General features: G+C 37.3%; 1 protein-coding gene across 1 annotated transcript; it reads left to right on the plus strand.

Annotated features, from left to right (window-relative positions):
* Positions 1-52: 52 nt before the first annotated feature.
* fer1l4 (fer-1 like family member 4) lies at positions 53-25,302 on the plus strand. The gene is made up of 46 exons (XM_077203558.1): positions 53-335; positions 509-564; positions 2,323-2,411; positions 2,519-2,618; positions 2,782-2,876; positions 3,471-3,512; positions 3,597-3,770; positions 3,969-4,029; positions 4,165-4,296; positions 5,434-5,496; positions 6,317-6,401; positions 7,502-7,664; positions 7,838-8,012; positions 8,687-8,873; positions 9,288-9,566; positions 9,925-10,025; positions 10,455-10,563; positions 10,987-11,176; positions 11,274-11,394; positions 11,606-11,706; positions 11,806-11,893; positions 11,991-12,107; positions 12,236-12,388; positions 12,799-12,982; positions 13,111-13,235; positions 13,476-13,610; positions 14,612-14,785; positions 15,339-15,449; positions 15,680-15,841; positions 16,257-16,422; positions 18,181-18,293; positions 18,921-19,037; positions 19,104-19,143; positions 19,561-19,664; positions 19,823-19,957; positions 20,066-20,182; positions 20,734-20,861; positions 21,071-21,241; positions 21,526-21,680; positions 22,371-22,552; positions 22,840-22,925; positions 23,167-23,265; positions 23,461-23,702; positions 23,795-24,093; positions 24,204-24,304; positions 24,398-25,302. Exons 1-46 carry the CDS (start codon positions 257-259, stop codon positions 24,576-24,578), a joined length of 6,087 nt encoding a protein of 2,028 aa, XP_077059673.1. The 5' UTR covers positions 53-256; the 3' UTR covers positions 24,579-25,302.
* The last annotated feature ends 1,957 nt before the right edge of the window (positions 25,303-27,259 follow it).

The following is a 27,259-nucleotide window of genomic DNA, read 5'->3' on the forward strand; positions in this document are numbered from 1 at the left end:
TTCCAACTCCTCCGCTGCCTAGGGAGTTTTCCTTCAGATGGAATTCCAGCACAGTTCCTCAAGGTGTAGGATCGTATAGTCTGTTTTCGAAGGCCACGTGTATTGGATATTTGAAAGCGGCTTAATTGAGGATAAATCTGTCTACCACTTCAAGTTAGATTGCATTATACCTCAAGAACAATGAGGAACAACTGCACTCAAAGCTAACACTGGTGGATCAGGATTACAAGACGCAGAAACACACCTGCACTCTGCCATGTCTATTACTGTCACTTTAAAGAAGATATATAATCTGCCAGGGAAATATGACAGAAAAGTGGAGTTGTCTTTTAGAGGTAAGTGCTGGATATTGAGGAATAACTATATTGCCATATGATTAATATTGTCTATTCAATTGGATAATTTTTTTTTTAATATATTGTTATATATATTTTCAGTACTAGATTATATGGGAAATGGTTGAGGGATTATATCATGTTACTATTTTAAAACATTGTTTGCTGTTTAGGATTTACTCACAAAACCAGAATCCTTCAGTGTGAGAATATAGCCATCTTCAATGAGGTAACTGTTTCAGTTGTTTTCACTATATTCAGTTCATTTATCCGCTGCCTTTTTTAAAGTTACGATAATCACAACAGGATACCAACAAAAACAGCTAATGTTTTAATTACTGATCCAGTCATAAAAGATAATTAGGCTAGTAGCTGCTGCTTTTCAAAAGTTTGGGGTCAGTATGAATCGGTTTTTGAAATAAATCTCTTATATTCACCAAGGCTACACTTATTTTAGAAAGACAGTTATATTATGACATATTGCAATTTAAAATAACTTTTCCATTTTGATATAGCCTATGTTGAAATGTAATTTATTCGGAATTTTCAGCATAATTTCTCCAGTCTTCGGTGTCACGTGATCCTTCATAAATCATTATCTGCTGATTTGCTGCTCAAAAAGCATTTTTTATTACTCTAAGAAAAAGAATTGATGACAACAAATGTAGTGTATCACAGTTGCACAGATGCTTTAAAGGTATAAAGGTTAAAAGGTTTGTTTACACCAAAATGAAAATCCGGTCATCAATTAGGCTACTCAACGTTCCAAACCCATTAGACATTCGTTCATCTTCGGAACACAAATCAAGATCTGTTTAATGAAATCTGAGAGCTTTTTGTCCCTTTAATACTTTGGGATAAAGTGGTAAATTACGTTTTTTTTTTTTCTCGCTTCGCTTCATAAAAATGAGGTTAAACCACGGGAGTCACGTGGATGACTTTATTGATGTCTTTACTACCTTTCTGGGGCTTGAAAGTGGTAGTTGCCTGTTGACAATGGAAGGACAGAAAGCCAAAAAGATCTTCATTTGTGTTCCAAAGATAAACAAAAGTCTGACGGGTTTGGAACGACATGACGGTGAGTAATTAATGAAAGAATTTTCATTTTGGGATGAAAAAACCCTTTAACCAGCTTCACTTTTTATGAAATTTTTGCACTTTTTATAAATGTGTATAATATTAGGAGGAAACGCTGTAAAAGCAACAAATGTAGCTGCTCATTGTTATATAGTTAATTTGAAATCAGTGTTTGGTGGTTGTGTATGTTGGGAAGAGATCTTCATGCTAACCACACCTGGACTTGTAAACAGCCACATCTATGAGCTCAGATAGAGTAATGAAATTAAAATATTTGTTTAGAGGTATGTCACAAGGTTATCCTTTAACTTAAACTAACAGATATTAGAATAGTGGGAGGGACAAGAAAGAAAAGCTGTTTAGCCTGAGTGAAGATAAACCATGTTCAACATGCTTTATGAAGAGGAAGTCTTTGGGGGTTTTATTTATGAGAAATATAGTGACTGTAAAAGAGGGAGAGATCTAACACAAACCTTTACAAATGTGTGTCAGGAAAGATCTAAGACATACAGACAACATGCTGTTCTTTTGAACTTTCTATTCATCCCACACATCACAAATGTTTATAAGAAATGTCTGCTAAATGAATAAGTGTAATAAGTTGACTCCTAAATCAGCATATTACAATGATTTCTGAAGGAGCATGCGACACTGAAAACTGGAGTAATGATGCTGAAAATTTAGGTTTGCCATCGCAGGAATAAATTACATTTTATAAATATATTAAAATAGAAAACTTAATTTTAAACTGTGCATCTTATTTTGAGATATGAGCAAGCTGTAGCTGATAGATACAGATCCATAATCATGAGGAGTTGAACATCTGAAAGACATTTTTAGCCTGTGTGGAATAAATAAACATATTTTTACTGGGTTTTTTTTTTCTGGTATTGTTTATATGTGACTTTAGCACTTCAGTTGGCCTCACTATGGGAAGGTTGAGAGGGATGAAGTGCTGTCAATCAGTGTCTACAACTGCAGTAAGATGTTCAGCAACAGGTCAGAACCGTATTCATTATAAGACAAGAGGGAAATGAACTGAATAATTCATAACAAATAATATTAGAAAATTTGGTATAATAAGAGCGCTGTATATGTGTGCACAGATTGCTGGGGAAACTGGTGATCAACCTGCAGCATGTGGTGTCTGTGGGACAGCTGCTTCTCCGTGAGTCTCTAACAGACAGTCAGCACAGTCTTACTGATGTGAGTTATGGACATCACTCCTCACTCCTTTAACATCCCTTAAACAAATACACTTCATGATATTCTAACATTGGTGTGGTGAAAGATTATTGAATCATTCTAGATGTGCATATGTTGTAGTTATGTTTTGTGTTGGTATGTGATGATGTATTTTCTGGTGTAGATCTACATGGAGCTGGAGGTGAAGTACAGTCCTCTTCAGGGGGCCGCAGGGGGGTGGGACAGTGAGGACTTCATTAGAGAAGAGGACAGTGATGGGTAAACTAGGACATCCATCCATCATCCCTTTCTTTCATTCGATCTTTCTTTGTACATTCCTTTCTCTGTTTATTTTCATCCATTCTTCATTTCTTCTATCCATTCTTCGTTCCTTCTGTCCATCCTTCCTTCCATTTTTCTTGACTTCCTTCCTCTGTTTCCATCCATTCATCCACATGTCCCTTCTTTCATCCATTTTCCATTCCTTCATTACTTCCACTTTTTTAATCCATTGTTTTCCATCCATCCATCCCTTTTTCTTCCATTTTCCCTTCCTTCATTGCTTCCAGTGCTTTTATCCATTACAACATTTTCCTTCCTTCATTTTCCATTCATACACTATCCATCATTTTGTCCTACATTCCTTCTATTTCTTTTCTTTCATTCTTCCTTCAGTCCTTCCCTCCTTCCATTCATTTTCATTTCTTTCATTACTTCCACTCTTTCTGTCCCTCCTTCCATTAATTTCCCCTTCTTTCATTACTTCCCCTCCTTCTGTTCCCCACCCATATTTAATTTCTTTCTACTATCTTCCTTCTTTTCCATCCGTCAATCCATCCATCCATCCATCCTATTTTCTCAATTCTATTTCAGCTCAGAGCTTGTCATCAGAAACACAGGTTTTACGGAACCAAGGTAGGACATCTTCTGTATGATCCACTTTACATTTTCATATCCTTTATTCGTGGTATCCACTCTGATATTTTCAATAATCTGCAGTTCTTCAGACGGCCTGCGTCCTCAGCAGCTGGACCGTGAAACCAAGATGATTGGTCGGGGGCTTTTGAAAACTGATGGCGAGAACGGAGACGAAGATGATGACAATGACTATGATGATGATTATGACTTTGCAGATATTGAATGTGCCAATGTGACATTCACTCCCATTTTGAGGTGCGTTTCAATTACCATTTAATGTAATACATTATACCATTATGAAGCCTATTGTATTGTATTGCAGTGTAATACAATACATTACACATTGCATAACTAAAAATGACCCATCATGTAATTCTCATATTTGAAATCTAATCTGAGAATGTAACACGTTTGATAAATAATACTGACTCACTGCTTTGTTGATGTGTGTAGTCGTTGCAGGGCCATAGCAAAACATGAGCTTGCCATTACACCTAAAGTGAAGTCTTTCCAGGTAAAACAATCCAATGAGAAAACATACTTATTTCATAAACAAGTAATTGTTTACCTCATAACTGACACTGTTTGATGAGAATCTACTAGGGTTAAGTCTTCTATTGCAAATCTCCAATCTTTTTCCCCCCCTCAGGTGAATGTAAATGTGATTGAAGCTCAGAAACTGGTAGGGGTGAACATCAACCCAGCAGTGTATGTGACTATTGGGGATGAGAAAAGGCACACAGCTACTCAGAAGTCTACCAATTGTCCATTTTACAATGAGGTAACTACTTGCAAAGAACTCAGCTTTAAGGCCTTTTACCCCAACAGTGATGATAACTATAAAGCTATAGTTTTGAAAATCATTCTAAATATAAAGGTCAAGTTTGTTTATATAGCACCTTAAAACAACATGAAAGCCGACCAAAGTGCTGCACGACATAACAAAATATCATCCTACAATAAAAGCATTATAGAAACAAAAAGGATTTTTAATATTATTAAAATAAATAAAAAGAAAAGCAGATCAGAAAATAACTGATTAAAACTAAAGGTGTTATCAAGTTAAGCATAAGCCTGAGAATTTTTTTAAAGAGATTATTTAAATGTAGATAACATAGGGGATGATCTGATGGAGAAGGGTTAGAGAGTTCCAGAGCTTTGGACCAAGAACTGAGAAAGCCCTGTCACCTTTGGATTTGATTTTAGCCGAGATTTTGGAACAGCCAATAACAGCTGGGATTAGGATCTGAGAATTTTCTCGGGAGAGTAGAAATAAAGAAATATGTAGTAAGATATTATATATACTCATATTTCTTTATTTCTACTCTAACCCTAACCTAAGACCATGCTTTTTATACAAATACTAAAACCTTAAAATCACCTCTTAATTGAACAGGTAACCAATGAAGCGAGGTAACCTGTGTCAGATGTAACCAACTAACACAGGCAAGGTGTGATATGCTCACTCTTTTTTGTCCCTGTCAAAAAACGACTAGCGACATTCAGTACTAGTTGTAGGCACGAGAGTGAGGACTGATTAATTCCAGCGTAGAGAGCGTTACAGTAATCCAGATCATTAAAACTAAGATAATTTTTAAAAGAATAGCAGTCCACACAGAACAACAATAACAATAACTTCACAGAGAGAAGATACCGTTGGAATCTAATGAACGATAAAATCATTGACAGCCAATCAGAACCCACCCTGCATTAAAGAGCATTTAAAGCGGCAGAAGACAAAACTGCAACGTGCGTAAAAGGCTACAAACAAAATTATATAGTAAGCTGGTGTGGACGCTAACATAGTTATCGTTATAGTTACCATAGTTATATCGTTCTTGTTGTGAAAGGGCCTTTAAGCATCTAAAGCTTTGAGCATCTCTCTTGATTGTTTTGTTTCTCTGTTTTTGTCTTTCAGAACTTCATGTTTGAATTCCAAGAGACACAAGATGTGCTCTTTGATAAAGTGATTCAAATTTCGGTAAGTGTTCCCAGAGACACTAGAGACATACAAACATAAAGGATTAAAGAAAGATTTAAAGGGACTTGCATACATTTCTTACATAAAGTGGCTTGCCTTTAATGCACTATTTTGCCTGTAATAACTGATAATGCACATGCTAATTCTGTTTAATCTGACTCTTAAGTATTACTTATTTTAGTATTACCTATAGTGGTTAAAACAAAACTGCATGCATTTTGCGGAAGAACATGTTTTGGTTGTGCTTCAGCTATGTGTGACTGTGCCGATGAATATGGTTCATGTCACAGCTGTTTAGATGGAAGGGATCTCAAGATGACCTATTATGGCAATTTATCTGTTCAATAAAATACCCTACTCACCTGTTGAGTAATAAAAATGGCATCTTTTCAAACGCCAACATTTCAAATCCCTCAGTTCTTGTAACCAAAAAAAGCCAAGACAATGTTGATTCTTGTTTTATGTCGCATCCTCATTTTGCCAGCAGAATCTCCTCTGTTCAGCGTTTTATTAAGTGGGTGATTCCCCTGAGGTTCGATATTTAGCTCCATGTCAACCTTTCTTGCTAGTTGTAACAAATTTTCTCTATTTACGGATTTGACGAGACACGCTCGGACGAGTGATGTATGTACGCAATTTCCTTGCGAAAACCATCCAGCTCTAAAATATAAACACTTATAATAGACTTACCATTGTGAATAATGGTAAGACAAAAAAAAAAGTTACATAGTGTAATTTATATATTTTAATTTCTGACAATCTGACAATATTTTAGCTATATTTGTTTTGTATGTATCATGGCTATTTTCTTTTCTTTTAGGTGGTTCATAAGAAAATCCTTGCCTTTTTGATGAGCCACATAGGAACCTTTAAGATCGACATCAGCACAGTGCATCAGCAGCCAGGTAGCATGATGCCTTAGCATTAAAGGGGCTATAAGTATTTTCATGTATTAATCTCATTTTATTGTCAATGTGTGAACAGCTTGGGACGAAACTTAAAAACTGAGACCTTACTTCCTAGGTTTTCTATGAAAGCCAGCAGACTGATTTTTATACGAAGGACTCTGGACGTTTTTGCCAGGGAAATCAAAAGGATGTGACGTTTATGCATGCACTCGAAACCCTCTTTTTTACGTTCTATGACACATAAAAAAAATTATGTTCATGATAATGCGAAAAGAGCTATTCTGTACTGTAATGGAAATGTGCAATGCAAACAAAAGGAATTAATTCAAACTATAGTCTCAGATAGCCAGATCTGTATTGTCTGTTGTCTCAAGTATACTTAATCAAACTATCATAACAGTGTAGTTTTAATTAATTAAATTTAATCTGATTAGATTTAATCTGTCAACATGATGCTGGTGAATTGCAGTTTTGTTCAAACATAGCCACAATGCTATGGGCAGATGCTTTCGCGTATTTATTTTGTTATTGCAGATGCTTTTGCGTGTTTATTTTGTTATTGAGAGGAGGGCGGGCAGCACCTATTTACATATTAATCTAACCGTCACTCTCAGCAGCGTGGACAGCGTCTGGATGTTCATTAACAGGATAGCTCCAAAGGTGTTTACAACTTCTTTTACTTTTAAGCAAAGAACAAAAAACTTTGCCGTGAGTATATGAGGGCATTGAACCACGTTCAGTCTCTAGTATGTGTGCACGAGTGCAAGCACAAGCAATGAGTTGCTGGCTGCAGTTCACCTAATGACCACCGGTGTCTCTAATAACAATGTTTCTGAATTCTACATATAGCCCCTTTATTTATGTATATAAACCCAGCTTAAGAAACAATAAATTCTGATTGCAATTTTTGATACACAGAGCCAAAATGAACAATACAGGCTTAGAGTTCATTGCATGGGTAAAACGCTACATTCCCTAGACATTTTAATGGTGATAATTAACTCATCACCAGTGGTGAAAAAGAATGATTATAGGTTGACTTAGAAACTGCAACATTGATCATTACAACAACTTAACACAGCCAATATATTTCACAGATCACCGTTTCTACCAGAAATGGGCTCCGCTTACTGACCCAAAAGATACCCGCTCGGGAATTAAAGGCTATGTGAAGTGCACCGTGAGTGTGGTAATGAAAGGAGACCCTATGGGCATGGTCAGCCTGGCACCAGCTGGCAGCCAGAATGATGACATTGAAAAGTAAGAGCTTGCCTTATGTTACATGGCAGTTCTCCTCTTATGAACCCATTCTCACTAAAGAAACATTGATGTTAGATGTTTGGTTCTGTGCCCATTGGTATCAATGTGTTCAATAGATACATTTCGGCAGCTGAAACCTAAAAGTTTTTGGTATATTTTCATGTGACATGTAGGAACCTTCTCCTTCCAAAGAGGATGCCATCAGAACGTCCTTGGGCAAAGTTTATCCTGAAGATCTTCAGAGCTGAAGGCCTACCCAGCATGAACTCTGGTTTCATGGGGAAGATAATGAGAGACAAGAAGGTTTTCCTTGACCCTTATGTTCAGGTCACGTTTGCAGGACAGCAGGTGATTTTCTTTTCATCTAACTTTGAAAAATATATTTTTTTCATAGTATTTCTAACACAGAAGGTTTAAACTAGAAGAACTGAAAGTCTTTCTCACGATATGTTTGCTTAAACTCTTACTTTGATATATGCCTTGACAGTACTATTTAAACAGTCAAATGATCTAAATAAAAATTCAGTTTCTTTTCCTTATAATGTTTTCATTTTTGAATTCATTTCCACACACTTGTCTTATGTAGAATAACACTTTTGTCAAAGGACACACACACACACACACACACACACACACACACACACACACACACACACACACACACACACACACACACACACACACACACACACACACACACACACACACACCTGACAGTGCTTTTGTTTGTTAAATGGGCCGATGTGCGTCAGTATTTGAACTGTTCTAGGAGTCTTGCCACACAGGGTGTTGGCAAATATTTCAGCTTAAAATAAATTGCCATGATGTCAGAGCATGTCTTATGAAAAAAAAAGAAAAGAAAAAAAGTGTATTCAGAAGCCAAACTTAAACTCTCTGTTCCCATCAAACACGTTAGTCTACGTACAGTTTTTTTTTTAATATAAATTCAGTCAGTCATTAACTATAGTAGAATACTCTTAAAAAAATAACCATGGAACATAATGTGTTAATATGTTTGACAGGGGGAAACGTCAGTAGATAGTAACACCAATGCTCCTGAGTGGAATGAACAAATATCCTTCATTGAGCAGTTTCCTCCTCTTGCTCGTCGGATCAAGATCCAGATCCTTGATGATGCCAACATTGGAGATGTGGCTGTGGCAACACACTTTCTGGACCTTCTTCAAATCTCCAATCCCAACCGAAATGGTCAGTTTTAATATTGAATACTGCCAGTTTAAATGGATACTCTTCCGGAAATCGCTAAATCTGTCATCATTTACTCACCCGCATGTTGTTCCAAACCTGTATGACTTCCATTGTATGGTCAAGTGGAGGAAGTCAGCGGGAACCAAAACTCTTCAAAATATCTTATTTTGTGTTCCACAGAAGAAAGTCAGTCATAGAGGTTTTGGATGGCTTGAGGGTGAATAAATGATGACAAAATAAAAAAAATTGTATGATCTACCCCTTTAAGTCCAAATTTGTTTTTGAATCCCTCAGTCATCTGCATCCTTGTTTTAACATTTAGGTGCCTTCTGGTTTCCTCAGTGTTTTACCTATTGTTGAACAACTTCTACTTTATTATACCTTTTGCAACCTACTCCGTCTTTCCTTTATCAGGTTTCAATCCCACCTTTGGCCCAGCTTGGGTCAATCTCTACGGCTCTCCTCAAAACTCCACGCTGAGAGACATCCACAGGGATCTTAATGAAGGTCTGAGTGAAGGGATCTTCTACAGGGGCAGAATGCTGCTCTCACTGAGTGTGGAGGTTTATTCCTCCCCTACGGCTGTGGTGACGGAGAGTAAGACTGTTGCTAATGTGAAGAGCTCAATCAGCAGGCTTAATCTTAAACGCAAAAGCCGAAAGTCCAAGAAAAAAAAACCAGCAGGCAAAGAAGGTAGTAAAAAGAAATAGTAAAATAAATATATGCACACTATGTATGGTGAAGTTTGCAATTTCTTTGCCTTTGTGGCGCTAAAAGGGACCTGTTTATTTGAGCATCCTGAATGGGCCAGACATAACAACATTAGCTCAGCCAATGGCGTGAGTTTTGGTGCGGGGCTACCTGTTTGTTCGACCAATTTCAGATGTCGGTAGTGTCTGAAACATGTTTGTCACTAGTTGTCACTAACTTTTAGTGTCAATGTGTAATGTAAACTTTATTCACATATTAGGATTATGCATTCATATACACTCAAACATCAAAGATGCTCTAGCACTATAATCATTGACTAGAGGATGATTTTAATCAGCAGTGCAGGGTCCCAGTGGGCCTGGCGAGGAATCTGAAGATGGTGGCGCTGAGGTACCAGCTGCCGTCACAGTGGAAGTGGAAGATGTTCACCCTCTTCCTGAGGTCAGTGACCAAGTTTGCCTGGTAGGAAAAGATAAACGGTATTTCATGTAGTATTTCAGATTATACAACAATTTGTTATGGTCTTTGAATTTGATTGGCCGAGTGGTTTTGCAAGACAACACCCTAACAGGCTACGTGAGGATTTTTCAGTAACTTGTAATGGCAGGAGGTGGTCACAAGTCTTTACAAGTCAACAAATAATTCACTCTATTGATTCTCTCAAAACACTGATTAATTTTCAAGAAAAGCAAATGCTGCATCCCAATTTGCCTACTTATATAGGCAACTTATATAGGTTATCTTTGGAATACTCATTTCAGCATACTACAAATTTGGGACACACTAATTCTCAATATCACTCTTTTACTAAACTATTATTACATACAGTATTACATTTAATCGACAGTGTATCTGTTTTTTCTAATGTAGAATTTCACTGGAGAGAAAGAGGAATTTTTGTTGTTTGCATCCTTCTTTGAAGTTACAATGATAGATCCTTCTATTGGCACCAAACCGGTCACCTTTGAGCTCTCTATAGGTAAGACTGGACTTTTTAATATCAGTGCACTTTACAGCTTATTGAAATTGGTTATTTTAGTATTATTTATTAACCTATTATAGAATTTATTAATATTTTGAAGTAACTTTTATTTTTATATTTTCAGTAAGTTTAAGTAATTTTGTTATGTGCTTTGTCATTTTTATTAGTTTTTTTAATACATTATATATATATATATATATATATATATATACATATTTATATATATACACAGTATATTTATTTTTTAGTAATTTTAGTACTTCAACTTAAATTTATTTTATTTCAGTGAGTTGCAAGGCAAGTTTAAGTTAAAGGTTATATTTATATTTTATTTTATTTCAGCTTATTTAAATTAATGAAATTAATTAATGAAAAAGATTTTAAATATATATAGTTTTACTTAACAACGCTGCTTCACAGGGAACTATGGGAAAACTGCAGATGTGGTAGTGAAGTCCAGCAAGAGTGGTAGTCTGGAGAATCTGGCTGAGGACAGACAGCCGCTGCTGGAATCAGATGATGAGCTGGAGAGAGATCAACTTCTGAACCCTGGGCCTCAAGACAAATCTGTCACTGCACCCAGGAGACCACAGCCCACTGAATATGACGGGTGAAATGACATCCTCAAGGCTGACAGCTTATCATCATGTGGAGTGCTATAGGATTAGGGATGAATAACTGAAAATATCATTATTTTTCTCGTTCAGATCATTTAGTTGCATTTCATTGTCCCGAGAGAAACCATGCGTCTTTGTGTGGAGCAACTTTGAGGATCACACCTTCCGATTCCACAACAGCAACTGGTTGTCCAAGATGGCTGACCGGCTGGTAAGTGCAGATGTTGAATACTCTGTCTTTAATTATCTGGATTACAAATGGTGCTTTAAAATGCTAGGTTATTCCTCTAATCCTTTTCCCTTATTTGTCTTTAATTATCTGGATTACAAATGGTGCTTTAAAATGCTAGGTTATTCCTCTAATCCTTTCCCCTTATTTGTTGGAATCATCTAAATTTGAATTATGTCCTATATTCGTCAAGGAATATGGCATTGATGAAGTGGAGATGCTGTTGAAAAGATCAAAAATCAAGGCTAAAGAACGTTTGGTTGATGTCGTGCTGGAATTCTTTTCCACTTGCAAGTAGGACACATTTGCATGACTATTGTATTGAGTCCATTGTGGCCGTTTCGTACATAGCATATTATGGATAATAGAAAACTTATTCTCATCGGCTCTCAGGCAGTACATCAGTAACTTAGACAGGAAGAGAAATGCGCGCCAAAACAGCCTGGATAAGTGCCGTGTGGGGCTCAGCAAAAGGAACATTGTAAGTAAATTGTATTGGTTTTAGTATAATGGATATATGGTTTAGTTGCACTAATAGTCTTCATTGAGAATGTCTTATGAATTGCCTTATTTCGCAGGTTTTGCTGGCCAAACAGATCCTGAGAGTCAAAAAAAGAGTCACCAGAAATACAGTTAAAGACAGACTAGCAGATCTCAAAAATATTGCAAAGAGGCTCCGCTTTCTGGCCATAGAAGTAATGCTATCAATATGCTGTATCTTAATGTTTACCTTACACACGCACGCACGCACGCATGCACACACACACACAGTTGTTTTGGCAGCAGAACTGTAAATAAGTGTGTTTGTATTCTCATATGTCAGCCTCAGAGCACTCTGCCTGATGTATTTTTGTGGATGTTGAGTGGAGGAAGGCGAGTGGCCTATGCCAGGATCCCAGCACCCTCCATCCTCTTTTCACTGGTGGAAGAGGAGAAGGGTAAAGACTGTGGGAAAATCACTGCTGTGTACATGAAGGTGAATTCCTACATTATATTGCAACATTTTGTTATGTCCAAAACAATTTATTACTAGTTTCCTAAAATAAAACTGGCATGGAATAGCTAGGTAAATGAAAGGGTTTTCTTTAACATCAGATGAATAAAACGTAGTGACTTTTTGGATTTAAGCTATTTTGTTGTTGTTGTTTTCCCTAAAAATATTATTTATATATATATATATATATATATATATATATATGTGTGTGTGTGTGTGTGTGTGTGTGTGTGTGTGTGTGTGTGTGTGTGTGTGTGTGTGTGTGTGTGTGTGTGTGTGTGTATATATATACGTGTGTGTGTGTGTGTGTGTATATATGTATATGTGTGTGTGTGTATATATATATATGTGTGTGTGTGTGTGGCTTACTTTTTATACTTTTCATTCTGTAGACCCCTGGAGGGCCAGTGGGGGAAATCTTCGCCAAAGTGGAAGTCTATATGTGGCTTGGTATCACAAAGTATGCAAAAAACTGTGTCACTAGCCTTCCAGCAGAGTTTAGACCCATTTATGAAGAGGCGACATTGGGCACATTGATTCCCCGTAACTTGCCTCCTACCAAATTATCAGTGGAAGGTACTTTCTCATAATACAAACATCTCTGATATTCTCCATATTTGTCACTGGCTCCTTTGAAAACCAATATATTTCCATTTGGATAACTTTCATGAAAAATACCATACCTCCCTTGTCCTTTCATCCAGACAGTCGTTATTTCCAGTTACGTGCTCACATTTATCAGGCACGTGGCATCATTGCAGCTGATGACAATGGACTGTCCGACCCCTTCACCAAGGTTGTGTTCAACACTCAGTGTCAGGTCACACGGGTGGGTCTCATAAATGAACACATAAGTTAATTTTGTTCTATGCCCTCAATAAAAAGCAATGGATATGAAAAGCACTATATGAAAAGTAACTTTTATTCAGTTCCCAAGAGATGTATTGGTCATTTATGACAGGTCCATTAAGTCCAATAGGATCTGAATGGGCATATAAATTAATCATTCAGCCTGTATTGATTGCAATTTTGTGTCTCAAGGATTGCTAAAAGATTATATGGTTTGTAGGTGATGGAAGAAACTCTTTCCCCGACATGGTGCGAGTTACTCCTCTATGATCAGGTTCTGATGGAGGGCAGTAAGGACGAGTACAGAGAAGACCCTCCTGTGGTCATCATCAACATCTATGACTACAACAAACTAGTGAGTGATACTTTTCAATGCAAGTAAATGCTTTAAAACACCTATTCTTAACCATAGGGCCGCAGCCTAAGCGCCACCTGGAGGGCCGCAAAAAACGTTTTTCACCTGTGGGCCGCGAGGGCCACGGGACCAAACAAGTTATCAATTGAAGACACCAGAATGACCATTGTTATCCATAAGAGAGTTACGGCCGTTTCACCCCTTATTGACCCCTTATTTACACTACACACGTCTGCGGCGCATTACGGCTGCGACACGGCTACCGGAGCTGAACGCGGCCACTCTAGTCAATGCTTGTGTTTACACCAGCCGCGACGCGCCGCATTTCAGAAGCGGCTCTCCTCGCTCCTAAAGATAGGCGCCTAGTCTATTTTCGACGGACGTCGTGTCCATGCCGCACCGTAAATTTACATAGGCAAAAAAAGAAAACGAAGACTCAAAAATATTTATAGAAGATTTAAGCTACACATTTAAATTTGTTCTTGATGCAGATTGATTTGTTCCATGAATTGTTGTGTGTTTGGCATCTTGTTGTATGTGCAGGTTTACATACACATGAATAATAAACTGTTAAACTACAAATGGATTTCATTTAGTTATTGAATACAAATCAAACCAAGGTTGAGATCAATAAACTAATACAGTGCTAATATTTGAATGGGCCCTGGGCCACTTTGAACTGTAAAATTTGGGCTCCGACATCAAAAAGGTTAAGAACCCCTGCTTTAAAACGCTATAATCTGTGAATCACCTATAAATGCTACGCAAAAAATTCAAAAAAACATTTTTTTAAACATGAGTATAGATTTCGTTTTAACACTGGTAAGAACATCTTTTTAAATCAGTTAAATTCTTATTTTGTTTGTTCGTGTTTAGGAAGTTTATTTATGAATAGTCTTCAAAAGTCTTTATATGTGATAATTGGATGTCAGATATATGAATATTTATTACACAGTATAATTTATTTGATTCATGTGTAGTATGTTTCAATGTTACAACAGGGCAGTCCACAAGATCTTGGTCGTGCATTTGCAAAGCCAGAGCTGAAGTTTGTGGAAGAGCCATATAAAAAGCCCCAGCTGCAGTTTTTTGAGATCACAAAAGGCAAAAGCAAAGCTGGTGAAATTTTGGCTGCTCTTGAGCTAATCGAGTTGGATTACTCTGGCTTTGGAGAGGTGGGACCCCTGTTTTTTTCTCATTAATTTCACTGCAAAAGACAGTGAATAGAGTATCTTGGTTTGCGCACCCATGCACACGGCTAAAAGCATTCATGTGTGTGTGTGTTGGAGAACAGCTTTATTCAGCTGAATGGATAGAATGGGATGCACACACACACACACACACACACATTTTCAATTTTAAATAACTGTTTTGTGGAAATCATGATTTTTTTCAGGATTCTATGATGCATAAAACATTCTAAAGAGCAGCATTTATTTGAAATGGAAATCTTTTGCAACATTATAAATGTCTTTCCTGGCATTTTTTGTTTTATCTAATACATCAATATGAATACATCCTGGCTGAAAAAAAAGTATTAATTTCTTTAAAAAAATTTAAAAGAACCCAAACTTTTGAACAGTATATATACAGTACATGTTTTACCTGAAGATAACGATGACTTGTATTCAATCTTGCTGCTAAATTCACCTCCACTTCTATTTACAACAGAAAGTGTCAAAAAAAGCCTTTTAAATGTCATGTATGTGTGTTCTGAATCGATCTCAGCCAACTCTGCCACTGGATGTTGACCCCAAAGAACCACAGTACATTAAAGAAGAATGCCATTATATCATTCCTGAGGGAGTGCGACCCGTGCTGAGGCAATACAGAATAGAGGTACAAAGGCACAACCTTGAACAGAAATAAACTGAATCTAAATCACAGTTGTATTTGACATCAACATTTAAAGGTCTTAAATGCAAAAGAACAAATTGATTTATCACATAAAACAGATGTGTACATAAATCAATCCCCAAGAGAGCCTTTAAAATAGCAGCAAAAGTTTGACAGCTGACTAGTTTGGTACGTGCACTACAGTGTTTTGAACTCAAACCTTTAAACGGCAGGTGCTGTACTGGGGCCTGAGGGACCTGAAAAGGGTCAACCTATTTGAAGTCGAGCGGCCTCAAGTGAGGATGGAGTGTGCGGGTCAGATGATCGAGTCGGAGGAAATTCAGAGCTACAAGCTGAACCCCAACTTCAATGATGTTGTTAAACACTTTGATGTTGTAAGACTCCCTCTTATTAAAGTATTAGACCTTATCTTAAGAGCTGTGTTAAGAACATACTTTCCATACGAGCTTTGATCACATATACTGTCTCAGAATTACGAAGCAAAGCTGGCTAGATTCTGGCTGCTGTTGAGTTCTTTTAATTTGATAGTCTGATGTCTTGATGATTCATTGCACAATATGTTGCCCTGTCTTTGATAGTTGTAGGTTTTTATTTGTGATTGCTTGGTGATGCTTTTTGCAAACACCAAAGCAATAATATGATTTTATGACAGACAAATATTCAATATTTAAACATTTTAAATATACGACATATTAAATATTTGATGAAGGTGATTTAATTTTAATCATCTACTGCTTACTTTTATTATCACAATTGCACAATATCTCATAAATGGTCATGTGTCCTCAGGAACTTCCAGAGCTTGTCTACCTACATCCTCCTCTTACTATCTTCATTATGGAGCAGAGGGCATTTGGGAGGATGGTCCTGGTGGGAACTCACGTGGTTCAAAACCTTGTGCAATTTGGGCCCAGGGACCAAGAGGAGTGGAAAAATGAGGAGGAGGAGCCTGAGGGTATGGAACCTTCTATAGCTCATATGCTTGTGGTTTAAAGGCCAAAATGAAAGCATCTGCTGTGTACATAAATATTTTACATTTAAAAGTCCACCAGACTCTTATGCTGTATAAAACAAAATAGGATGACATGATACTTTTGTTGAAATGAGAAAAGACTTATATTGCTCTAGTTTAAGGTACATATTCCGTTTAAATTTTTTTAATTTTAATTTTGCACATTAATTCAGTCATTCATGTTTATGATAACACACAAGAATTACTTTCAACGAATTGCAAAATAGAGCTCATAAGACAGCGTTTTCACTTGTCTCTATATTGAGATTTGCTCCTTTCTTGTAATGTTTGTAAAGACTGATTATTGCTCATTTTTTCAGAACAACCACTTTTTTGCACTCATAATTATATTATTTTCTATACAAACAATAAACAATGAAGGATGTTTTTAAATAAGGTTGTCACAGAGCTACCCTCAGTTCTTTGTGACCCCTTGGTAGCCCTTCCACAAAACACATGAACACATACTTGGTTGTTAAAAGACTCTTTATTTACCTTAGTGTACCAGCGACATGAGAGATGGATTAGCCACACAAATCTATCTACAACTATGCTGTTGTGTCTCAGACTGGCCATCTGAGCACTAGCCCAGAGGACATTTAAAGTTTGCTGCAGACTGTTGATTGTCACCTGGATCAGCATACATGGTGGTGGCCATCTTGACTTGGGTAAAAGACTGGAATGGACTTTCCTCATGATTTTTATACCTGTGCTGTGTTGAATCATGGGAAGTGGGAGATACCAAGTATGGTGGGAAAGGAAGGGGAATTGGTTGATGTTAATGTGTATTTTCTCTAATTATTGCTGAAGTTTACTTATTGAAGTTTGTACTGTTATTGAAATTTGTGTGGTGAAGGAAATGGAGTTACTTGATCACATAATATTTTTACTTGATATTTATTACATGTTCATGGTCTTTATTACTTCCCCATGTGATTATTGCTGAGAAATGGTTGTACCCAGGTGTATAAATTCTCACATAATGAAGTGATCAAGAGAGCTAAGACTGGTGGTAGTGAATGCTGTATCAACGGAGTACTCTGATTGAAGTATTAGACCTGATGCAAGGTTATTGTTTTTGGTATATTGAAGTTGTTTTTTTTTCTTTTGTTAATTTTTCATGCTGTGGCACCTGTGAGCACCTTGCACTTTACTGGATTGGGAGAATGTAAATAAATATAAAGATGGCATTCAACGTCCTCCATGTGTTATTTTGAAGAACTCTGGATGAGCCTGTGACAAAGGTGTTTAAATTTCCAGTTTTAAATCACGCACATACTACCGTTAAAAACTTTGGGGACAGTAAGATTTTTTTTTTCAAAGTAAATTACCTTTATACAGCAAGGATGCATTAAATTGTTCAAGTGACAGTAAAGATTATATTTTATTTTATTTTGCTATAGCTATTAAACTATAGCTATTCAGCATACTAAACTGATTTCTAAAGGATCATGTGACACTGACGACATGAGTCATGGCTTCTAAAAATTCAGCTTTGTCATCACAGGAATTCATTACATAAATATATTAAAATAGAAAACAGCTATTTATGTACAGAACCTAGATTTTTTGGACTGTAGTGTACATAATTGGAGGATGACCACGTTTTCATTAAAATAATACCTTAACATCTAAAGTTAGTGATTGACGTTGACTGATTTTGAATATGGAAAATCCCTAAACATTCTCTCATGATTTTAGAGAAAAAGCCTCCCAAGAACACCACTCCACTAACCACGGTGATCACCATGGATTTGGGAGGACTTGCATTGAAGCATTCCAAAATTCCTATCAACCCTCTTAACTTAATCACAGTAAGTTCCACTGTCCTTATTTTTCAGTCTATAAGAGTGACCATTTTCTTCAGTGTTCCTTCGATTTCTACTCACCGTATGTGCAAAACAGTCTCAAAATTATATCTGCCATCTTCCACCAGTTTTCAGAGGTTTTGCAAGCACTTTTATTCAGCCACATATAGCTGTCTTGTGGTCGTGGGGTATCTAGTCTGGGTGTGATGACGTTAGTTGGCTGCATTGGGATGTTTGAAATAGCTCCTAATTAGTACTTAGCACACATGTTTTCAACCATCCACAGTCTGCCGTTATTAAATGTGAAGCCCTTTGCACCCATTAACCTGTTGATTATGGTGTGAATCTGCTGGTTTGTTGAGCGCAGTGAAGTGTGTTCCTGTGGCAGTTTGAGCTCCTCCTGTTGGATCACTCTGATTAATTAGCCAGCCACTGCCTAGCCAAGACCCCTGCTGACATCCAAATGGGAGGCTTTCAATCATGAGTGTGTGTGTTTGGCTTTTAAAAATATGTGTTCATAGTTAGTGTGTTAAGGCCTATTCTCAAATTAAAACCATGGAAGGACACGAGGGTGAGTAAATGACAGAATCTAACTTTTAAAATAAAAGTATTTGTGCAAAACTACATTTTCAGTCTCCAATCAAAAGGGTGATTAAAAAAGAGGAGGAGTTAGAGGAGGAGCCACCAGAAAAGGAGGAGCTTGATTGGTGGTCTAAATATTATGCGTCACTGGCTGAACTCGAAAAACAGGTGAGTTTTAAATTGCGTGCCTTATTGTTTTCTTCAACATTTAAAAGTCTTGTGTCTCTTCTTCAGGAGGAGAAAGAGGATGACCTGGAAGATGGGCACGATGGAGGTATTAAAAATGCAAAGCCTGAATTAATTGTGATCATCTCAACAAGAAATTCCGACAAAGCCCTCAAAATGTGTTTGAACGCTTAAAATTGATGAAATGCTTAAAATTGACAAATGCACTACACAAAAAATACCAAACCATGTGGTTGGTTACTCTGCTACACCTGTGTGAATCAGAAGCTAAATGACTTCACACATGCACTAAAATCAGCTATGGCCTGATTGAAAGGGACATTTCCTCTAAGAACAGTTGTAGCATAATTTGTTTGCGCTTTACAGATACCATTTGGTTTGAGCTTTCTAATGTGATGACATTCATACATTTTACTGTGGCCTAAGTGACCACAGACTCTACTTTGAAATAAATTCAGTCCTAAGCATTTTACTTAAAGCATCGATGTAATGTCACATTTTGCAGATGGAGCAGCACTGACCATGTCTGTGCTAGAGGCAGAGGACGATGAGGCTGTGATTGAAATGGAGCCTCCTGCTCCAAAGAGGAAGAACATTGCCACCCTAGAGGTTTGAAATATTCTTCAAATGGCAGTTCTTTTATTTGTTAATGTGTTTACATTAAAATGTGTTTACATTGTTTTGTTTCCTTTCTCAGACCAACCAAAACAAATTTCAGTATACATTTTCTGCATTTTTCTTTTCTTTTTTTTTTTTAAATTCCCCAGCTTTACAAGTCTGAACTGGAAAATGAATTTAGTCAGTTCATGGATTGGTTGCACATATTTCCTGTCTACAAAGGCAAATCCAGCCTGGACGATGAAGAGGAAGATGAAAGTACGAGATATATGGGTAAATTTAAGGTGAGATGAGCATTTCGGCAAGCTCTCATTCCTTACGTCAATAGTGTGACGGCATGCATGAAGGAAGTCGAGGATTAGAGGTTAAACCAGAGCTTTGCTTTATTGCAGGGATCGTTTTTGATATACCCCATCGCTCCTGAAGACGAGGACGCAGACTGTCAAATCACTAATGCGATTCCCAAAAATGCCCCCATCAAAGTCCTTGTGAGGGTGTATGTAGTAAAAGTGAGTACATTTTTTTTTAAAGATAATTATTTATTTATTTATTTCCAAATCACAAATTCTTAGTGGACATGAACTTTTTAGATTTTCATAAACCTTACCCCTTTCTAAAAAACATCTACAAGCTCACATTTAGATCTGCCACCTGCCAATCAACAACCAATTCATAGCGTGTGTCTCATTATGAAAGCTGCGTCCTCCGGCGATCGAATTTGTCGACTGCATACTTCATGAAGGATGTCTCCTATTTCAGAACAGTAACCGTTATAAAATTGACTGTTACTCCTAGTGAAGCATAAATTGTTGTAAATTCTTAATGACTTTGGAATGTACTGGTCAGTTTACTGAAATGAAGCAGCCTCAATGACGTATGCAGCCGACAAATGCGATCTCCGGAAAACGCGGCCTTCTAAATGACACAACTATAGAATTAAGTCCCGCCCTCCATTTCTATCTTTTCCGATAATCTGTTCCACTATGCTGTCTCGAAATACAGAAGACCTGTCGATACTTCCGTTACATAAACTTTTTTTCTTTTCCTTGTGAAACCTAAGGCAACCAATCTGGCACCTACAGACCCAAATGGAAAGGCAGACCCCTATGTGGTGGTGAAAGTTGGCAAGCAGCAAATGGACAGCAAAGAGCGATACATTCCCAAACAACTGAACCCAGTGTTTGGAGAGTAAGTGCCATCTATTCGCAAAATGAATGGGAGAATGGTGGCTGAAAGAGCAGAAGCTCCACCTTTAAGTTTAAAGATTAAATACCAATTTTCGTTGAGGCTTTGGCTGTATTTTTAACTCTTGAAAGCACAGCTGAAAACTATAGATTGTGATATTGTTGTCAGATTTGTTCACTGATTTGATGTGCTGCACCCTCGTCTCCCCACAGAGTGTTCGAGCTAACCGTGTCCTTCCCCTTGGAGACAGAGCTCACGCTGTACGTGTTTGACCATGACCTTGTGGGCTCCGATGACCTGATTGGCGAGACCCGCGTGGACCTGGAAAACCGTTTCTTCAGCCGCCACCGTGCCGGTTGTGGCCTGGCCCTTCATTATGATAAGTGCGTAATGGCTTTAGCCTGTTATGATGATGGTGGTAATGATTATAATGATGATTAGTATTATTATCTTTGTCGTGACCACTAATGTCGTTGTCATTATTGTCTTCATCATCATCAGAATTTATGAAGCTCATCAAGTGCTTTAAAGCTCATATTTGGAGTGCTCACTGTTGATTGTTTGCAGCTGCAGCGTTTTAGACTGACACAAATCAGGCAGTTTTGTGGCTTGATTTTCATTTGACTCTCTACGGGTTAAATCAGATCTGACTGTCTTGTGATTTCAGGGATGGCTATAATAAATGGAGAGATGCCAAGAAACCCACTGTGATATTATTGGAGCTCTGCCGCAAAAATGGGATTCCATCTCCAGAGTACCGGGAGTCTGAAATTAAAGTTCTCAACATGATCTTCAAAGTTCCCAATGAGGCTTTCCCAGAAGGTGGAAATGGCATTTTAATATTTTAAAATAAATGTTATAAAGCACCAAAAATATTTAGGTGGTTACAAAAGGTTACAAAAATAAACCTTTTGTTCAGTTTCCCTGTTTTCTGAAAACGGATATACTGGGGATATAAATAAAATATTCACATCCCTTTATTGTTTTATTGAATCTGGATATTTGCCTTTTTATACTGATCAAAAGAAAAATATTCTTTCATGTCAAAATGCTAATCTTTTTGTAAGTAATATTTTATTTTATTTGGATATTTGCCTTTTTATACTGATAATTTTTTTTGTTTCATGTCAAAATGATAATATTTTTTGTAAATAACATTTTATTTAATCCAGATATTTGCCTTTTTATACTTATCAAAAGAAAAATAGTCTTTCATGTCAAAATGCCAAATGTTTATAACTATATATATATATATGTATATATATTTATATATATATATATATATATATATATATATATATATATATATATATATATGTGTGTGTGTGTGTGTGTGTTTGTATATACAATTATAAATAAAATGATTTTTTTTATATTTATTAATTAATTAAACATATATGTTGCTTTTGCATATTTAATGCACCCATGAACACCATGTTATGGGTGCATCATGTCAACACACCCATCTGTTTATGGATAACAGATTATTAATATGAGAATTTGGTGCTCCAGAGTTGCTGAAGAAGAATAAGAAGACAGAGGAAGACTACGCAGAGCTGGATGAGCATAAAGCTCTGAATGTCCTTCAGCGCTGGCAGGAGATGAGAGAGTTCTGTGAGGGAGCGTGTCCTCTGGTTCCTGAGCATGTGGAGGTCCGCTCACTGCTTAACGCGGAAAAGCTTGGCCTTCCTCAGGTCAGACTCCATCACACACTATGACTTGTTAGCAATCTTAGTCAAGCCAGTTAGACTGGGTCAAATCTTCACTTACACTTTTCAAAGTTACAGATGTAGTTAGTAATGTGGTGCTCATGCACCCGAAGTTCAAGGTTGATTTGTGACATTTTCCATTGTTATTCCTCCCCATTTTTAGTTTTTCGTCTTTTATCTGAAATACTCCAATTGTAGATGTATTTCGTAACGCCAAATAACTCTATGTAGTTGCAACATAATCTCTTATGTCTTTGCCTTTCACCTAACAGGGTTACGTTCACATGTGGATCGACATGTTTCCTGTAGATGTACCTCCACCCCCACCTGTTAATATCAAACCTAGACTTCCAGAGAGGTAATCAAGAGATCACATTATACTGAAACTCTACATATTGTGCCTCCCAGTGAGCATGACCATTTTGACATCATGTTCAAAGGACTCAATTTCAACAAAAAGACTAAATATAGAGAATTAAAGAAGATTCCTTCCTACATCTCTCTCAAGAATAATCATTCTGCTCTTTTAGTTTACTTCTTGCTGATGTGTTATATTTATTTAATGAGAGAATATTTAATATTTAACCCTCTGTCTCTAGTTATGAGCTGCGTGTGATCATCTGGAATACCGACGATGTTGTACTGGATGATGTCAATCCTTTCACTGGAGAGCCATCAAGTGACATCTATGTTAAAGGGTCAGGATGCACAAGATTAAATGCAGCCTTGATGAGAAGAGACTATTTTTTAAACATAAAAAAAATCTTGTTTATCCCAAACACTAGTGTATAATAAAATAAATAATTAATAATTAGAATGATAATATTTGTTTACAATTGCGTACATATAAAAATGATATGTACATATGCATGTGCATTTATTACATTCACCAGTTGGATTAAAGGTCTGGATGATGAGAAACAGGAGACGGACGTGCATTTTAATTCCCTTACTGGTGAAGGCAACTTCAACTGGCGCTTTGTCTTCAACTTTGACTATCTTCCCACGGAGAAGGAGGTCATCTACAAGAAGAAGGAGTCCCTGTTCTCCCTTGAGGAGACTGAGTTTCGCCAGCCGGCTACTCTGGTACTGCAGGTCTGGGATTATGACCGCATCGGTTCCAATGACTTCTTGGGTTAGTGGTTTTAGTCACTGGTCATTTTCTTTACTTTACATTTTCTAGTTAGCCAGTAAAAACATGAATTCCTTTCCAACTGTTGTGGCTAGGATCCATAGAGTTGCGTCTCAGCGATATGGTCCGTGCAGCAAAATCATCAGAGCAATGCAGCATCACGATGGCCAAAGACAAGGCTGGCCCTCGCTTCTCCATCTTCCGCAGCAAGAGGATGAAGGGCTGGTGGCCGCTCATCAAACTAAAGAGCCAGGAGGACATTGAGAGAGAGGAGAGAGAAGCAGAACAAGAGAGGAAAAACAAGAAGAAGAAAAAAAAGTCCAGTAAGCGTAGCAACATGAAACCAGAAGATCTGCAATTTGTGGACAACAGTGGAAACACCTTCCTCTTAATGGTACAAATACTTCTTTAGTGCACCAACATTGAGTGCAATGAATGTAGTTAAACACTTTTTTACTTTGTAAAGGTTGACTCGAACCCTTCGTTCATTTCTGTGGTTTGCAGGGTAAAGTAGAGGCAGAGTTCCACTTAGTGCCAGCTGAGGAAGCCGAGAAGAACCCTGTGGGAAAAGCACGCAAAGAACCCGAACCTCTGGACAAACCAAAGTAAGGGACCAAAATGCATTATATCATTTCAAGTTTGCATATTTTTATTTTAATTGCTACATAAATACGTCCCATTTTTTTTGTCCCCTTAAGCCGTCCTAAGACTTCCTTCAACTGGTTTGTGAACCCCTTGAAGACCTTTGTGTTCTTCATCTGGAAGAAATACAAGAAGTACATCATTGCTTTGCTCATTCTGGTTATCCTGGGGGTTTTCCTCTTCCTCATCCTCTACACCCTGCCTACACACATCAGCCAGCTTATTGTTAATGGATGAGAAGGTGGAAATACATGGATCAACAGGGGAAGTAATGATACCCATGTGTACATAGCCATTATTTGCTTTTAATGGGAAATACATAAGCAGTAATATCTAGAATAGCACTTTAACAATACAAACAATTGCCAGTGCTATTTAATACTTTGATTCTTTAATGTGCACTGCTGTAAGTAAGATTTTTTAAAATATATTAATACTTTAATTACATCAAGCATGCATTAAATTGACCAAAAAATACTTCTACATTGTTACAGAAGATTTCTGTTGATTCTCTATCAAAAAGTCTTGGATAAAGCAATCTCAGTTTCCGCAAAAATATTAAGCAACACAACTGTTATTGTGTACATGTGACACTGAAGATTGGATAAATGATGCTGAAAATTCAGCTTTGTCATCACAGGAACACATTACATTTTAAAATAGAAAATAGTTATTTTAAATTGTAATACTATTTCACATCCACAGCATTGCAGTTTTACTGTATTTTTGATCAAATCAATACAGCCTTGGTGAGCATAAGAGACTTATGAACGGTAATTTCCAATCATGCTGCTGCTTTTTAATGTATTAATTTTAATATATATGTATATTTTCATATATTCTGGGAATGTTAGAACAATTAAGGGATTTGATAATAACTAACTGTTATATATATATATTACAGGTTGTTTAAGAAAAGCTTGTAAGTTGCATAAATAAAACTATCTTGTGATGATCTTTAGTTTTTTCCATTTACTAATATTGCATAAAATGAATGCTATATGTGGTCTTCAATTTGACTGAAAAAAGGCATGGAAAATGTAGACACGGAAAATATTGCCTTCATTTTGTAAAAAAAAATCTCTTAGGTCACTATCTGTTTTTTCAAAATATTTCTATACTGTATGTCGAGTTTTATAGGGTATTGTTAGTTATAGGTAGAGAAGGAGCAGAAACATCAGGTAGATTTACACAGGGATTTAGCCATTTGCGGTTCATGACAGAAGCCTTAGCAAAAGATTTGATCAATGAAATGACATCCAGCCTGGTGACAGTACTGCTTCCATGACACTGCTGCTCGGTTTAATGGATGAGATGAGATGACTAAAGGAAGCTAACATCCATAGAAAATGCATCCTGGAACAGGCTTCCTGCATCTTAAAAAAAAAAAAAAAAAAAAATTTCAGGTTATTTAATTGGCCTGTTCTGTAGACCTTATTCTGTTTTTGTCATGTAAAGTAATCATATAAAATATGATACCATGTGCTTTAATAATAATAAATTATGTGTTTGACTATCTTCCCTCTAAGACAGCACTCTAGGCTGATCTTGCAATACATGATCTAAACCCACTCGTGAGATAATTGCCTCTGAAATAGCGAAGGGTAATTATATAGAATGTATCAGTGAAGCTTGACTGTCACATGGGAATATAAAAACCTGCAGCTAATGGACATGCAAATGATCTCTTAATAATAACCACGGTTTCCATGGTTATGCTCCTGAACCAAACTGTGTGATGGATCTATCATCAGCATACCTCAATATAATGAACAAGATGTAACAAAAAATGAACAAGAAGTGAACTTTAAAGTCACCTTGAAATCGATTCCAAGATGGCGCCGCAGATGGCTGCCTCGGTGTGGAGCTCTCCAGCTATTGTGTTGTTTTTGTTCGTTTGTCCTGTGTTTAGTCATTATTTTCCTATCAGTTTCACCAAAGACGAACTACTGGACATTAGGAAACACACACCAGAAAACTTCTATACAGTTTTTGATTATTCAGACGTTTTGCTGGACATTCTCGTCGGAGGGGCAGCGCTGTTGTTCAAACGCGCGGTCAGACGCAAACGCGGGAAGCGAGCCGGCGCGCTGGTTAAACTCCGCGAGCGCGGCCTGCGCATCTTGCGAACCTCCGATCCCTTCCTAACAAAATGGACGAACTACTTCTCCTCACAAGGATTAACAAGGATTTTTCTAACTCTGCTGCTCTGTGCTTCACTGAAACCTGGCTGAGTGAAGCCATACCGGACAACGCAATACATCTGCCGGGCTTCCAGCTTTTCCGAGCGGATCGCATCGCGGAGCTAACGGGGAAAACGAGAGGTGGTGCATTGTGTTTCTACATTAACGAAAATTGGTGTTCAGATATAACAACACTGAACAAGATATGCTCTCCTAACTTAGAGACCCATTTCATTAATTGCAAACCTTTCTACTCGCCACGGGAGTTTTCCTCTTTCATTCTCGTGAATGTTTACATCCCTCCAGACGCGTGCGTGAGCGCGGCGCTACAACAGCTGGGTGAAGAAATATCTGAAACGGAACAAAGGCACCCGGACTCTCTTCTAATAATTATTGGGGATTTTAACAAAGCAAATCTTTCACGTGAACTACCAAAATACAGACAGCACGTTACATGTCCCACCAGAGACAGTAATATACTGGACCACTGTTACACCACAATAAGGAATGCGTATCACTCCGTCTCACGGGCAGCTTTAGGGCTCTCTGATCACTGTTTGGTTCATCTTATTCCGACCTACAGGCAGAAACTGAAATCAGCTAAACCTGTGTTAAGGACTGTTAAAAGATGGACTGATGAAGCAGAGCAGGCTCTACAGGCATGTTTTGATTGCACTGATTGGACTGTTTTTGAAGCTGCTACCAACGATCTGGATGAGCTCACAGATACTGTAA

This window comes from Siphateles boraxobius, unplaced genomic scaffold, assembly GCF_051911475.1.
Source record: "Siphateles boraxobius isolate OS27281-9 unplaced genomic scaffold, OSU_SipBor_1 5, whole genome shotgun sequence".
Taxonomy (NCBI): Eukaryota; Metazoa; Chordata; class Actinopteri; order Cypriniformes; family Leuciscidae; genus Siphateles; species Siphateles boraxobius.

Coding starts and splice junctions, on each gene's coding strand:
- fer1l4 (XM_077203558.1), top strand. CDS start 257: ATGTCTATTACTGTCACTTTAAAGAAGATATATAATCTGCCAGGGAAA. Junction 13,611..14,611: donor TCTATGACTACAACAAACTA/GTGAGTGATACT, acceptor ATGTTACAACAG/GGCAGTCCACAAGATCTTGG. Junction 22,926..23,166: donor AAACCTAGACTTCCAGAGAG/GTAATCAAGAGA, acceptor CTCTGTCTCTAG/TTATGAGCTGCGTGTGATCA.